The 14,641-nt window shown below is 64.1% G+C and overlaps 2 protein-coding genes across 2 annotated transcripts; both read right to left on the bottom strand.

The window, feature by feature from the left end:
• Window positions 1-3,468: 3,468 nt before the first annotated feature.
• On the bottom strand, window positions 3,469-5,329 carry EMC4 (ER membrane protein complex subunit 4). Its single transcript, XM_063180496.1, has 5 exons — window positions 5,238-5,329; window positions 5,037-5,136; window positions 4,383-4,536; window positions 3,829-3,989; window positions 3,469-3,548 (listed from the first exon to the last, which is right to left on the bottom strand). The coding sequence occupies exons 1-5, from the start codon at window positions 5,312-5,314 to the stop codon at window positions 3,513-3,515; spliced, it is 528 nt and encodes a 175-aa protein (XP_063036566.1). The 5' UTR covers window positions 5,315-5,329; the 3' UTR covers window positions 3,469-3,512.
• Window positions 5,330-6,764: 1,435 nt separating this feature from the next.
• On the bottom strand, window positions 6,765-8,614 carry EXOSC5 (exosome component 5). Its single transcript, XM_063179959.1, has 6 exons — window positions 8,489-8,614; window positions 7,935-8,048; window positions 7,395-7,516; window positions 7,176-7,316; window positions 7,016-7,105; window positions 6,765-6,929 (listed from the first exon to the last, which is right to left on the bottom strand). The coding sequence occupies exons 1-6, from the start codon at window positions 8,592-8,594 to the stop codon at window positions 6,837-6,839; spliced, it is 666 nt and encodes a 221-aa protein (XP_063036029.1). The 5' UTR covers window positions 8,595-8,614; the 3' UTR covers window positions 6,765-6,836.
• Window positions 8,615-14,641: the final 6,027 nt, after the last annotated feature.

The following is a 14,641-nucleotide window of genomic DNA, read 5'->3' as shown; positions in this document are numbered from 1 at the left end:
GGGGCACAGGAAGGTGCCCAGCTGGGGCTGGGATGGCTCCACACAGGGACACTCCCGGCCCTCCCTGGGCAGCTGTTCCAGGGCTCTGCTGTCCCTCCATGCACACAAGTTCTCCCTCCTGCTGCCCTGCCCCTCGCTGCCCTTTCTTCGATGGCCGCTGCTGCTGCTGCTGGCACTGGCAGCGCCGAGCAGAGCCCGGCCCGTGCTCCGGCAGCCCCTGCACATGTTGGGCCGCGTTGATGGCATCCCTGGCCGCGTTCCCTTCTGCAGCCTGCCCAGCCCAGCTCCCGCAGGCTCTGCCCACCCCACAGATGCTGCACAGCACGAACCATCAGGCAGCCCAATGCTGACAGTAGCCCTGGAGCTGGATCAGGGCTGACGCTCTCCCAGAGACCTGCGTGCACCGGGATCCCACAGCTGTACACAAAAATGTGTGTGCAGGTGGGGCAGGGTGGGGCTGTGCCAGCTCTGGTGGCCCAGGAGCCGCCAGGATCTGCCCTTGGCTCACGGGCCAGGGGTCCTGAAGTGCAGCTCAGCTTTGGGCACTGGGTGATAATCTGGGAGCAGAGCCGAGTCCCTTGGAGGCTCCCTGCCTGCAGCCTCAGGTGCCTGCTGCATCCAGGCAGGTTATCCATCCGCAGAGGCTCTGCGTTCCCTGGGAAATGAGATCCAGGGCATTCCCGAGCTCAGCTGACCTGGAGGCTGCAGGGAGGAACAGGCTTCTCCCCCTGCTGTCTCAGAAGGGGGATTTCCTTGTGCTCTGTCCCAGGAATGTCCCTGCCAGGGCTGGTGCTGGGGACAGTGCTGACAGCAGGGCCGGGGCTCTGAGGCTTGGCCGTGCTGGCTGTGCTGTGTCACACGCTGACCTTGGGGAGAGGATGTCACACTACACACTGGTGTGCAGCACAGCCCCAGACCCCTGTGAGATCCACATGGGCTCCACATGGGATGCCCAGGCCCTCATGCCCCTCAGAGCAGCTGTTTCTGTGCCTTGGTGTGCCCAGGAACGATCCAGCCATCCCAGTTTGGTGCAGCTCTCTGATTTTCCAGCACTAGGCAGGGGTCCCTTCACAAACTCTTCCTATTGTCACCCACAGTGGTGTGTCCCTGCCTTGCAGGTGGCTCTGCTGAGGGTCCCCTCCCGGGGCAGGCTGTGTCATTGCTGTCACGCTGCTGGGTGAGCAGTGAGGGGAGAGCAGAGGTGTCTGAGCTCCAGGAGCAGCACGGCCTTGCCAGAACCTCGGGGACCCTCCCAGTGCCACTGGAGTGCTGTGTCCCCCGAGGGACAGGGGATGCTGCCAGGAGAGACCAGAGCTGCGGCTCGTGGCCACGGTTCCAGGTGGCCAGGAGGGCCCAGGGCTGTGCCAGGAGCACAGGGCAGTGACTGTCCCTGTCCCTGGGCTGGCCCTGCCCAGGCTCCGTCTCCAGGGCTGGGTCCAGCTCGGGCCCCTCTGAGGGGCTGGAGAGTGTCCAGGGAACGGAGCTGGGAAGGGAATGGAGCCCAGGAGGGGCTGAGGGAGCTGGGAAGGGGCTCATGTGGAGAACAGGAGGCTCAGGGGGCCCTTGTGGCTCTGCACAGCTCCTGACAATGCTGCCAGATGAAGCATGGATTGCACCTGGTGGGTTAATACAATGGTCTTTTAGGGAAATCATTAGACTATGGAAGTGCACAATCCAAAGCACAATAAACATTAACCAAGGAAAGGAGTGAGAAGCTGCACTCCACTGATTCCAAGCCTCACCAATTACTGAGCTAGGCCAGCTCTGCCAGCCTTTCTCCTCTGGGCACAGCAGCACCAGTGCCCCGAGTGCCCAGACACAGCTGGGGGGCACTGGCCAGAGACACCCCGGGACAGGACGACACGTGTGCCATCAGGGCCACCAGAGACACCCCGGGACAGGAGCAGAGGGAACAGCCTCAGCTGGGCCAGGGCAGCTCAGGGTGGGCACAGCAGGAATTTCCCCATGGAAAGGGGGCTCAGGAGCTGCCTTGGCACTGCCCAGGGGGCTTGGAGTGCCCAGCCCTGCAGGTGGCACTCAGAGCTCTGCGCTGGGGACAGGGTGGGGATGGGGCACAGCTGGGACTCCATGGCCTGGGGGGGAATTTTCCAACCTGGATGAGCCTGTGGGAGCTGTGGCCAGGGGGAAATGCTGTGCTGGGGTCACCGTGCCTGGTGACACCCCGGGACATGCACAGCCCTCAGCTCAGGGAGGTGTGCAAGAATAGCTACGTGGCAAAAACCACATAAACATACTCTAAGTAGCCAACCAAGAATTGGAAAAGTCCCGGAGCCAGCCAATCTGAGTCCCTGCAGCTGCAGAGACACTGTGGCCTTCAGCACAGCTGTATGACGGTAACAAAGTGCTGTGGTTGTGAGAAAAAGATGTAAGATATAAAGAATGAGGAAGCAAGAGAGGAGCTGATAATTATGGTATAACAATAGACTGCTTGGCTTACAGAATATGTATGAGCTTGTTACTTGTTGTGCATGAATGTCTGATGCTCCCATCAATACACGAAGCTTGCTGAGCTCATATTGAGCGTCCCGGTTTTCCCTCGCCACCACAGTGAGGGGTGACAGCACCCTGTCCCCACGCACAGCCCTGCCCCATCCCTGCCCCAGGGCAGCACTGGGAGCTGCTGGGATGGACTGGCACTGCGCTCTGGGCCGTGGTAACATCATCCTGGGGTCCTGGATCACACTCTAAAGACTGCAGAGGGCACAAGGCTGTACTGGGAGGCACTGGTCCATACTGGAAAGGAAAGGTTTGGGCTCTGCTGGGAGCAACAGTGGAAGAAATAACTGCAAAAGTGGGGGAAAAAGTATCAAAGAACAAGGGAAAAGGGCAAAACCAGGGCACAAATGGGCAATAAGTGGTGAGAAAAACCCTGAAAATGGGGAAACTACCCCAGTAAAATGGTGAGATGGGGCAGAAACCAGTGGTGTGGGCACAGCCAGCAGCATCCCAGTGCTCCCAGTACAATACTGGTCTGCACCACAGGTCCTGTGGCACAATCCCAGTGAGGGCTGCCACAGTCCCAGCACGTGCCCAGTGCCTCCAACGCACCACCAGCACGCCCAGCACAGTGCTAGTGAGCCACAGCTCTTCAGGCAGGCTCCCAGTGTGACACCACCGTGCCCTACAGTCAGACCCTGATCCTGATGTGATCCCCAGTGCTCCCAGTATGGACCCAGTGCTTCCAGCACAGAGCCAGCCTCAGGCTGCAGCTCTCCCCAAGCGGGCCACGGGTACATTCCCAGTGTTTCCAGTATGGCTCCCAGTGTGGTCCTGTGGCTCCGAGAGCAGCTCCAGTGCACGCCCCAGCACAGGCCCCAGAGCGCCCAGTGCTCCCAGTGCAGGTCCCAAGGTTCCCAGGGCACTCCCAGTGCTGTCCCAGTGTTCCCAGTATAGCCCAATAAACATTTTTTAGTCCCCAAACACTCAAAATTCCCCCCAGACACGATGTCACCATCCTGCCATTGCCTTTATTGGTGGGTGGGTGCAGGGGGTCACAAGATCAGGCCCCCCCCAGTGAACTCCATTCGCTGCCAAGAGAGGGGAGAGAGGAACAGGTGAGTGGGGGGCCCTGGGGGTCCGACCCAGCACCCCCTGAGTCCGTGGGCTGTCCCCGGCACCCCTGACTGTGCAGGGTGACCCCAGAACCCCCTGACTTGTGGGGTGACCCCAGAACCCCTGACTCTGTGCAGTGTCCCCATCACTCCCGACTCCCCAGGCTGTCCCCAGCAGCCCTGACTGTGCAGGGTGACCCCAGCAGGGTGTGCCCACCACCCCTGATTCTCCAGGTGTCCCCAGCACCCGTCTCACCTGCGGAGGGGTGACAAAGGCCAGCCAGTCGGAGGGGCGAGTGGGCAGCAGCCCCATGGCCTGGCACTTGTAGAGGGCCAGTGCCAGCCCCAGCCCGTTGCCCACCAGGAACACGAGCCCCTGCAGCGCCCGCCGGCTGGAGCTCTCCAGGGCCTTCAGGGCTGGGAACACAGTGGGGCCCCTCAGTGACACCCATGGTGCTGCTGGCACGGGGGCAGGGGGTGGGCAGCACCACGGGGGAGTGCCGGCCACAGGGGAATGGTGTGGGGGTCACTGGGGGGCTGTGGGAGACATCTGGCCATGCAGGGGGCTGCGGGGACACCACGGGGGCTGTGGCACCTCTGGGGACTGCGGGGACACCCAGAGGACTGCAGGGACTCCATGGGGACTGTGTGACACCCAGGGCAGTGCAGGGACACCCAGGGGATTGAGGGACACCCAGGGGGCTGTGGCACATTCAGAGGGCCGTGGGGACACCCAGGGACACCCAGGGCTCTGCAGGGCCACCCAGGGCTGTTCCCGTGGAGCTGTCCCCACCCTGGGGCTGCACTCACTGGCAGACAGGGACATGAGGGCCTGCAGCGGGCGCCAGCCCATCATGCAGACCATCATGGCCGGGAAGATGGAGATGGTGTTGCCGGCCATGTACATGATGAACAGGTTCATGGGGATCTGCTTCAGCGGCGCCAGAGCCACGTCCCAGCAGCGCTGCAAACACAGAGGGCCATGGGGAGGCATCCGGACAGGGCATCTGGGGGATCCCAGGGTGGGCAGGGGGAGCCGGCATTTGGGGAGCCGGGGAGGGCGTGGGGACTCGGCATTTGGGGGGCCAGGGTGGGCATGGGGAGCCGGCATTTGGGGGACCCCAGGGCAGGGAGCACCCGTCTCGCGTGCCCGGGGCTGGGGGACCCGCACGGCCGGGGCAGGAGAAGGACGCGGGGCAAGGAGCAGCCCCACGGGGAGCCGGGGGGTGGGGACCCACGGATGGCCTGAGGCACGGAGCGGCCCCCAGAGCCGTCCGCGGTGTCGGGCACCAGGGAGCAACGCTGGGGACGCGGGGAACTCGGCCCAGGGCTGCCCGGTGGGGTGGGAGCGAGGGGAACCCGGGCTAGGGAGCGGTCCCACAGAGGTGCCCGGGCTCTGTGGGGACACGGAGCAGCCCCCCAAGCCCCGCGGAGTGCCGGCTGTCCCCGCTCCCTCCCTCACACCTTCTCCATGAGGATCTTGTCGCTCTCGTGGACGCCGCCCTCCCCCAGCTGCCGGTCAGCGAAGCCGAGCGGGCCGCGGCCCTCGGCGGCTCCGCGGGGCCTGCGGACAGCGGGGCGGGTGAGGGGCCGCTCGGGGTCCGGGGGTGTCCCGGGTGTGTCCCGGGTGCGTCCCGACTGCCCCGGGCGTCCCCCCGGCCTCACCGAGCTCCCGGCGCCGACCCCAGGTCCAGGGCCCACTTGAAGCGCCGGCCCCGCAGCGCCGCCGCTGCCGCCGCCATCGCTGCGTCGCGTCACGGGGACACCGCGTGCGACGTCATCACCGCGCGACAGGGACACGCCCCCTGCCACACACCGACAGACACACGGACAGACTCACGGACAGACACTGACACACAATGACAGACACACACACAGACACTGACAGACAGAGACACACAGCCCTTTCCCCACACAGACAAACAGACACAGACAGACAGACAGACAGCCCCTTCCCCACACACACAGACACACCGACACACACAGCCCCTTCCCCCCCACACAGACAGACAGACGCACAGCCAGCCCCTTCCCCACACACACAGACACGCAGACATACACAGCCCCTTCTCCACACAGACACACAAACACACACAGCGCCCCACCCCGTGTCTCGTTTCTGCCCCCGCTCTTCCAGCTAGCTCCCCCGTGATCCCTGAGGGTTTATCCTAGTGGGGGAGCCATGCTTTCCTGGGGGGGGGGGTCTCTCTTATTTTTGGTTAGTGTGTACAATTATTTTTATTTGTTAGGGCTTGCCACCTCCGTCACGGCCCCATCTCTCAACTCTCCCAGCTGCCCCGGTGCAACCCGCGGGGGAGCCCAGAGCCCACTGAACCCTGATATTGCCCCCATTATTGCCCCTACACCCTCGTATTGCCCCCATACCCCCAGTGATCCCCGCTATTTCCCTCCTCACCCCCACTGCTCCCTATTAATGCCCTCCAAATCCCCGTTATTGCCCCCAGTGCCCCCCGTTATTGCCCCCACTGATTCTTCTCTTTGACTCCGACTCCTCCCCACCCCTCAACCACCGCGCATGCGCAGCCAGACGCCCCAGCACCTCCCCGCCCACCACGTGGTCCAGCCCAACACCGCCTCCCTATTGGTCGCGGTGACACAAGCCCCGCCCAACAACGCGTTGGGGTCGACACGCGATGGCACCGCCCTGCTCGAAGGTCACCAACCGCGCCGCCATGTTGGGTGTGCCGGGACTGTGGCTGGACCGCGGCGCCCCAGCACTGCCATGTTGGGTGTCCCAGCACATGTGGGCACCCCAGGGCTGCCATGTTGGGTGTCCCAGCACATGTGGGCACCCCAGGGCTGCCATGTTGGGTGTCCCAGGGCATGTGCAGCACTCCCGTGCCGCCATGTTGGGTGTCCCAGCACATGTGGGCACCCCAGGGCTGCCATGTTGGGTGTCCCAGCACATGTGCGGCACCCCTGAGACGGCCATGTTGGGTGTCCCAGCACAGGCGTGGCACCCCATGACCGCCATGTTGGGTGTCCCAGCACATGTGGGCACCCCAGGGCTGCCATGCTGGGTGTCCCAGCAGGCCCGTGCCCATGCTGTGTCCATGTGTCCCCACCCCAGGGGTCTCAGGAGCCAGCAGGTCCTGGGACACGTATCCCCAGAAGTGTCCCTGTGTCCCCCTCTGGAGGCGCTGTGGCACAGGATGGACTCAGGAGGCAGACTGGAGTAAAAAGGGTCCTTTACTGAGGGCTGGGGGTCCAGGCCAGTCCAGCTGCCCGCAGGGTGTCCCCGGCTCAGCACTTGGAGTAGCGGCGGCGCACGGAGTCGCGGTAGAACTGGAAGACGGTGCTGGCGGCACGCTGGGCCGCGGCCAGGCACTGCTGCATCTGCACAGACCGGGGAGAAGGGCTGGCTGTGAGGGGCCCCCTGTGAGGGAATCCCACACCCCAAACCCCCCCCGGGGGTCCCTCACCTCCTCCACGGAGTAGCTGCCCTTGGTGGTGGCCATCAGCACCTTCCTGTCGCTGCTGGCGATGGCGAAGGTGAGGATGGCGCGTGCCTCCTGCGGGGACAGCGGTCAGGAGGGCTGGGGGGCACACCCAGAGCAGGCCCCCCGCCCACGCAGGGCTCACCTGCTCCTGTCGGGCCGTGGGGTCCAGCAGGATGGTGCCGTCGGGCTGCAGGGCGCAGGTGACCCCGCAGAAGAGGGCGGCCAGGGGCAGCCCCGCGTCCAGCAGCGCCATGCAGGCGGCGTTCAGGCAGCACGACAGCAGCTGGGCGCGTCAAGGGACCCACAGCAGCAAGAGCTCCCGTCCGCCCGCCCCCAGGCCGCCCCACAGAGGGAAGGATACGGAGCCGGCGTCGCTGAGCACCTGCAGCACCAGGGAGATGGCGGTGCGCGGGTGCAGCACGCCCAGCAGCACGGCCTCGCACGTCTGCCGCAGCAGCTGCTCCCGGCTGCGCTCCAGCACGCCTGCACAGCGGGCAGCCTGTCAGCTGGCACCCAGAGCCCCCTGCCCGGCTCCCCGGGGCTGCCCTGGGGCACACGGAGCTCCCTGCCAGGCACACCCAGGGGACAGTGCCAGGAAAAGTGACAAACTGCTGGGCACAGCGGGGCCGGGCACAGGGCAGGGCAGGGAGCCCCGGGCACAGCAGGGACAGAGCCAGCGTGGCGCTGGGCAGTGACAGCAGCAGGGAGGGCACTGACTGCCCACAGAACCGGGGCACCGCAGCGCCTTTGGTTGGTAAAAGGGGTCAGTAGTGAGGGGTTTGCTTGTGCTGCATGTGTGGGTTTGCCACCCAGCAAAACTGAACTAAAAAGCTGTAAATAAACCAAGTATCTTGACTCTGGGGGGAAGGACCTGGCCTAGGACAGGATGGCAAGTCCCCACCTGGCAGCCCCACCTTGGGGCGCAGCAGCACCTCCAGCGCCGCCCGGTCCGGCAGCTCCTTGCTGATCTTGGCCTCTGCGGGGCCATAGAGCCCGGCCAGCACCGAGGTGTCACCTGGGCACACAGAGAGCAGAGCTCAGGTGAGGAGGCTGCTCCCGGCAACAGGAGCCCCTGGCACCCTGCGGGAAGGGTGGGAACAGGACTTGCCAAGGGGAGCAGGGGAGCCCCGGGACGGGCAGCAGGGGGGCTCTGTGAGGCAGAGACGGGGATGCCTGGGATAGGCAGCACCACAGACACTGCGGGAAGAGCTGGGAAGGAAGGAGGAGCCCCGGGAAGCGGAGCCGGGTGGGCTGGGAAGGAAAGTCTCGGGAGAGGAAGGCTGGGAAAAGGAGACCCGGTAAGGAAAAAAAGGGAACCCCGGTGAGTAGATCCCCACAGACGAAGGGACGGGACGGGACGGGACGGGACGGGACGGGAAGGGAAGGGAAGGGAAGGGAAGGGAAGGGAAGGGAAGGGAAGGGAAGGGAAGGGAAGGGAAGGGAAGGCCCACAGACCCTGCAGGAAGGCGGCCGAGCCGTCGGGCCGCGAGAGCAGCCCCAGCTCGCAGGAGAAGGGCCGCAGCCGGCACTGCCCGTCCGCCACCTCCATCTCCACCGCCATCACCGCCGTCTGGTCGCTTCCGCCGCCGCTTCCGCTTCCGGGCCGCACGACAGCCAATCAGCGCCGGGCGTCGCGACAACCAATCAGCGCCAGGCGTCGCGCTGGGCCGCGCCCCTCGCCCCACGGGGCCGGGCCGGCAGCGGAGGGAGGGAGGGTGAGTGAGGGAACAGCCCGGCCTTAGGGAGGGCACGGCAGGGACTGCGGCGGGAGGGCAGGGCAGCGCGGGAACAGCCCGGGGACAGAGGGGACAGCAGGGACAGCCCGGGGACAGAGGGGACAGCAGGGACAGCCCCGGGGACAGTGAGAGCAGGGACAGCCCGGGGACAGAGGGGACAGCAGGGACAGCCCGGGGACAGAGGGGACAGCAGGGACAGCCCGGGGACAGCAGGGACAGCAGGGACAGCTCGGGGACAGTGAGAGCAGGGACAGCCCGGGGACAGAGGGGACAGCAGGGACAGCCCGGGGACAGCAGGGACAGCCCGGGGACAGTGAGAGCAGGGACAGCCCGGGGACAGAGGGGACAGCAGGGACAGCCCCGGGGACAGAGGGGACAGCAGGGACAGCCCCGGGGACAGCAGGGACAGCCCGGGGACAGGGGGGACAGCAGGGACAGCCCCGGGGACAGCAGGGACAGCCCCGGGGACAGAGGGGACAGCAGGGACAGCCCGGGGACAGATGGGACAGCAGGGACAGCCCGGGGACAGAGGGGACAGCAGGGACAGCCCGGGGACAGGGGGGACAGCAGGGACAGCTCGGGGACAGTGAGAGCAGGGACAGCCCGGGGACAGAGGGGACAGCAGGGACAGCCCGGAGACAGGGGGGACAGCAGGGACAGCTCGGGGACAGTGAGAGCAGGGACAGCCCGGGGACAGGGGGGACAGCAGGGACAGCCCCGGGACAGCAGGGACAGCCCGGGGACAGAGGGGACAGCAGGGACAGCCCGGGGACAGCAGGGACAGCCCGGGGACAGAGGGGACAGCCCGGGGACAGGGGGGACAGCAGGGACAGCCCGGGGACAGGGGGGACAGCAGGGACAGCCCCGGGGACAGCAGGGACAGCCCGGGGACAGGGGGGACAGCAGGGACAGCTCGGGGACAGCAGGGACAGCAGGGACAGCCCGGGGACAGTGAGAGCAGGGACAGCCCGGGGACAGAGGGGACAGCAGGGACAGCCCGGGAACAAAGGGGACAGCCCGGGGACAGGGACAGCCCGGGGACAGCGCGGGCACAGCCGGACCGCCGTCAGCCCGCGGGCACTGGCGGAGCGGGCAGAGCTCGCTGCTGATCCGTTCCCCACCGCCTCTGAACACCCCTCCGGGCTCTGCGCTGGGCTCCTGGCCTCGGCAGAGGCGTGACTGTCCCCGGGCTGTGGGGCAGCGAGCCGCTCGGGGCTGTGAGGGGCTCTGCGGTGCGCTCGGGGCTGCCCACAGCACACGGCCCGCGGCATCGCCACCCTTCTCTGTTCAATGCTGGCACACGGAGCCTGGCCATCGGAACGGCCCCAGGAGAAGGGGGAGACTGCGTCACGGACATGGCACAATTTTATTTCCTCCTTAGTTTCCTCCTCCTGACCCTCAAAGGGCGCCGGGATTTGTGGGCCCTCCTCCCCTCAGAGCGCCGGGTGCCGCGGGGCCGGGCCGGGGGCCGGCGGCTCCTGCCCCGGCGGGGCGCGGAGGGGCCCTGGGCCAGCGCGTCCTCCTGCGGCCCGGCCGGGGCCCGGCGCTGCCCGGGGCCGCCGCGGGGCCGCTCCTGCCCGGCGGCGGGGCCGGGCGCGGCCGGGGGAAGGCCGGGCCCAGCCCCGGGTTCAGGCCGGCCGGGCGGCTGCCCCAGGCCGGGCCCTGCGGGGTCCGGGGCCAGGCCGGAGGTCCCGCCCGGCGAAGAGGGCCCGGCCCTGGCCGCGGGGCTCTGTGCCTCGTCCGGCTCGTCCTGCGGGGCCGGCGGTGAGCGCCGCCGCAGCCAGGCCTCCCGGCAGCCGTGCACGGCCACGTGGACGAGGCCGCGGATGAGCGGCGCGGTGTAGTCGCCCAGGTAGCGCTGCAGCATGTGCGTGAGCTCGGCCCTGTCCGGGCCGCAGATGCACAGCGTGGCCAGCGCGATGGTCTCCACCTGCCGCGCCTCCCACCAGTGCGGCCCGTAGATGGCGTCCAGGCTGTGCCGCAGCCAGGGCCGCACGGGCTCCAGCAGCCGCTCCTGGCCCTGCAGCAGCTCTGCCCACAGCTCCGCCGGGAACTCCTCCGCCGCCGGCTCGGCCGCGGCCCGCGCTGCCCGCGGCGCGGCCGGGCCGGTGTAGACCAGGCGGAACAGGGCGCGGCGGGCGCGGCCGGCGGGCGCCGGCGGAGCCGCGGCCGGGCCGAGCAGGCACTGCAGGAAATCGTTGTGGCCCAGCACGGAGAAGCGGGCGCTGAGCACGGGGCTGGCGCAGCGCGGGCACGTGGCGCCGCCGGCCGTGTGGCGCAGCAGGCAGCCCAGGCAGAAGCGGTGGCCGCAGGGCACGGCGGCCGCGTCGCCCTCCACGCTGTGGCACACCGGGCAGTTCCAGTCCGTCTGCGTGGCCTTGCTGGGGGCCGGCGGGGCTGCGGGCAGGTACAAGGACAGCACGCTCCCCATGGCTGGCACCGGCCACCGTGCTGGGCACACAGCTGCGCTTGCGGGTCTCGAAGGTCTCCCGCGGCCTCGGCGATTCTGGGATTCTCTAGCGCCTCCAGAGCATGTCACACACTGCGGAATGGAGAGAGGCCGTGGGCGCTGTGTTAGGAGCAGAGAAGCTGCCCATTTTTTTAGAAGGTTGCAGAGTTCACGGGCCGGGCCAGTTGCTGCCAGGGTGGAGTTCTAACTGTTGTTGTAATCACCTGTTGTTAATAGTTTTTCGTTAACTACCTGTTGTTGATGGTTGGCAATTCCCCTTCTTGTCGAGTAACACCCTGCCGCTTCCCGGAGGATGGCACCCGGGACGGTGAAGAGGAGGGGAGTTGGCATGCAAATGAAGAAACCTTTCACCAAACCTAGCAAAAACCCCTAAAAACAATGAGCCAACATGGAATTGAGGGATTGATGTCTAGACGTGAGGAATAGAATCCAGTGTCCGCCAAGACCCTTTTTACTTTTCACCCTAATCTAAAAAGACGTTGGCTAGAAGGAGGACACTGAATGTCAAACCGAAAAACTGGGAATCCTCTGGTGCTGTGGTGGGGATGGAACCCCCAGCTCTGCCCACAGACCATGGACACAGCTGCACCCTTTCTCCTCCTCCATGCCGCTCCTGGGAGCAGCGGCAGCGTGAGCGCGACCCGTGGGCTCTCCCCACCCGAGCTGATCGCTCTTAATCAAGGCATTGAAGAGGAGAAAGATCTCCTGCCCTGTTTGTTTCACACTGGCTGTCCTGGGGCACGCGGGGCACGAAGAAAGGCCCGGGCAGCCTGTGGGGATGGGGAGCGTCCCCGCGGGGCTCACCTGCAGTGCTGCCAGCACTGGGCAGGTGCCAGCCCGCGGCTCCAGGAGACACCTGCTGCACTGTGCCGGCCCCAGAGCCAGGCAGGGATGCCACCTCACAGCACGGCCCCCGTGGTGTCACAGTCACAGTCACACACTTGGCCTGTCACCCTCCACCAGCAGGTGACTGTGATGGTGATCTGTGACTGAGGATGTGGGAAGAGATGAGGATCTGACCCCATGTTTCAGAAGGCTCATTTATTGTTTTATGATATATATTACATTAAAACTATACTAAAAGAATAGAAGAAAGCATTTCATCAGAAGGCCGGCTAAGAATAGAATAGGAAAGAATGATAACAAAGGCTTGTGGCTCGGACAGAGTCTGAACCAGCTGACTGTGATTGGCCATTAATTAGAAACAGCCACATGAAACCAATCACAAATGCACCTGTTGCATTCCACAGCAGCAGATAACCATTGTTTACATTTTGTTCCTGAGGCCTCCCAGCTTCTCAAGAGGAAAAATCCTGAAGAAAGGTTTTTTCATAAAAGATGACTGTGACAGGTGACATCACAACAGGACATTGGTCCCCACAGCATCAGGGGAAGAAGGGAAATCCTGATTCCTGTGTGTAACTGTTGTGTTTCCCTGCTGCTCTCAGCCACGTGCATCAGTGTCTGTGTGCCCTAACCCTGGCTGAGGTGCCCTGAGAGGGGCAGCCCCGAGCCCACCCCAGTCACAGCTTCACAAGGAGACAGGGCTGGGTTGTCACCATGGTATTTTCTGAAAAATCCCTTTGCCAGAGTTTCTTCTCCAGGAAGCTGAGAGGCCTCAAAAAAGAATGAAAACAATAATTATCTGATTGCTTGGAATGTGGTCCTGGAGATCATTTACCAACAGGTGCATCTTTGGTTGGTTTCATGTGAATTGCTTTAATTTAATGACCAATCACCATCAGCTGTGTCGGACTCTCTGAGTAAGTCATGAGCTTTCATTATCATTCTTGTTAAGCATCTGATGTATCCTTTCTCTTTTTCTTTAGTATAGTTTTAGTATAGCATAATAATAAATATAAAAATATAATTGTTATGATATAATATTATATCATAGCTCATATCAACCTTCTGAGAACATGGAGTCAAATTCTCATCTCTCACCTCCTCCTCCTGGGGACCTCACAAACACCACATTGGGTGGTTCCAGCATGAGCCATGGGGCTCCCCAAAGGCACCCAGAGCAGTTTCAGCTCTCTGATCACACCCAGAAAGCACAGGCACCCTTCCTCCTGGGGATGCTCCTGAATCACAAAATCACAGCATGACCCAGGTTGGAAAAGACCTTTGGGACCATCAAGTCCCAGCTGTGACCCAACAGCTCCTCATCAGCTAAAGCATGGCACCGAGTGCCACGTCCAGGCTCTGTTAAACCCCTCCAGGGCCGGTCACTGCACAGCTCCCTGGGCAGCCCATCCCAGCACCCAGCCCCTCTTTCAGTGAGAATTGTCCCAGTGCCCAGCCTGGCCCTCCCCTGGCACAGCTCAGCCCATCCCAGCACCCAGCCTGGCCCTCCCCTGGCACAGCTCAGCCCATCCCAGCACCCAGCCTGGCCCTCCCCTGGCACAGCTCAGCCCCATCCCAGTGCCCAGCCTGGCCCTCCCCTGGCACAGCTCAGCCCATCCCAGTGCCCAGCCTGGCCCTCCCCTGGCACAGCTCAGCCCATCCCAGCACCCAGCCCCTCTTTCAGTGAGAATTGTCCCAGTGCCCAGCCTGGCCCTCCCCTGGCACAGCTCAGCCCATCCCAGCACCCAGCCCCTCTTTCAGTGAGAATTGTCCCAGTGCCCAGCCTGGCCCTCCCCTGGCACAGCTCAGCCCCATCCCAGTGCCCAGCCTGGCCCTCCCCTGGCACAGCTCAGGCTGTGTGCCCTGGTTCTGCCCGTGTCGCCTGGGAGCAGAGCCCAGCCCCAGCTGGGCACGGGCACCTTTCAGGAGCTGCAGAGGGTCAGGAGGTGTCCCCTGGGCCTCCTCTTGTGCAGGACAAACAGCCCCAGCTCCCTCAGCTGCTGCCCACAGGAGCAGCTGTGGGCAGCAGAGCCCTCCCCAGCCTTGCTGCCCTTCTCTGGGCCCGCTCCAGCCCCTCCATGGCCTTCCTAAACTGGGGGCCCACAGCTGGACACAGCACTCGAGATGCAGCCAGTGCTGAGCACAGGGGAAGAATCCCTGCCCTGCTCCTGCTGGCCACACCATTCCTGAGCCAGGCAGGAGCCGTTGGCCTTCTCGGCCACCTGGGTGTCAAGAACATATCTTATGAAAATTCCTTCTGTTAGGATCTTTTCTCCTGAGAAGCTGGGAAGCTTCAGCTTCTCCATGTTTTGGTGCTTTGGAATGTGATTTGGAGAACTGTTTACCCAGCATGTGAATTGTTTTTACTTGATGACCAATGACAGCCACCTGTGTCAAGACGGTGAGCAGTCACAAGATTTTAGTATCATTCTTTTCTATTCCTTGCTAGCCTTCTGATGAAATGCTTTCTTTTTCTTTAGTATAGTTTTAGTATATAATTTCCTGTCGCTGTACTATATATCATAAAATAATGAATCAGCCTTCTGAAACAAGGAG

Source organism: Melospiza melodia, chromosome Z, assembly GCF_035770615.1.
Source record: "Melospiza melodia melodia isolate bMelMel2 chromosome Z, bMelMel2.pri, whole genome shotgun sequence".
In the NCBI taxonomy this organism is placed as follows: Eukaryota; Metazoa; Chordata; class Aves; order Passeriformes; family Passerellidae; genus Melospiza; species Melospiza melodia.
Note: the sequence above shows the minus strand (reverse complement) of the source record. Positions and strands in the feature narration are given on the sequence as shown.

Coding starts and splice junctions, on each gene's coding strand:
- EMC4 (XM_063180496.1), bottom strand. CDS start 5,314: ATGGCGGCGGCAGCGGCGGCGCTGCGGGGCCGGCGCTTCAAGTGGGCC. Junction 4,537..5,036: donor ACAAGATCCTCATGGAGAAG/GTGTGAGGGAGG, acceptor CTGTGTTTGCAG/CGCTGCTGGGACGTGGCTCT. Junction 3,549..3,828: donor CCTTTGTCACCCCTCCGCAG/GTGAGACGGGTG, acceptor CTCTCTTGGCAG/CGAATGGAGTTCACTGGGGG.
- EXOSC5 (XM_063179959.1), bottom strand. CDS start 8,594: ATGGCGGTGGAGATGGAGGTGGCGGACGGGCAGTGCCGGCTGCGGCCC. Junction 7,317..7,394: donor TGCTCAGCGACGCCGGCTCC/GTATCCTTCCCT, acceptor TGACGCGCCCAG/CTGCTGTCGTGCTGCCTGAA. Junction 7,106..7,175: donor CCACGGCCCGACAGGAGCAG/GTGAGCCCTGCG, acceptor CTGTCCCCGCAG/GAGGCACGCGCCATCCTCAC.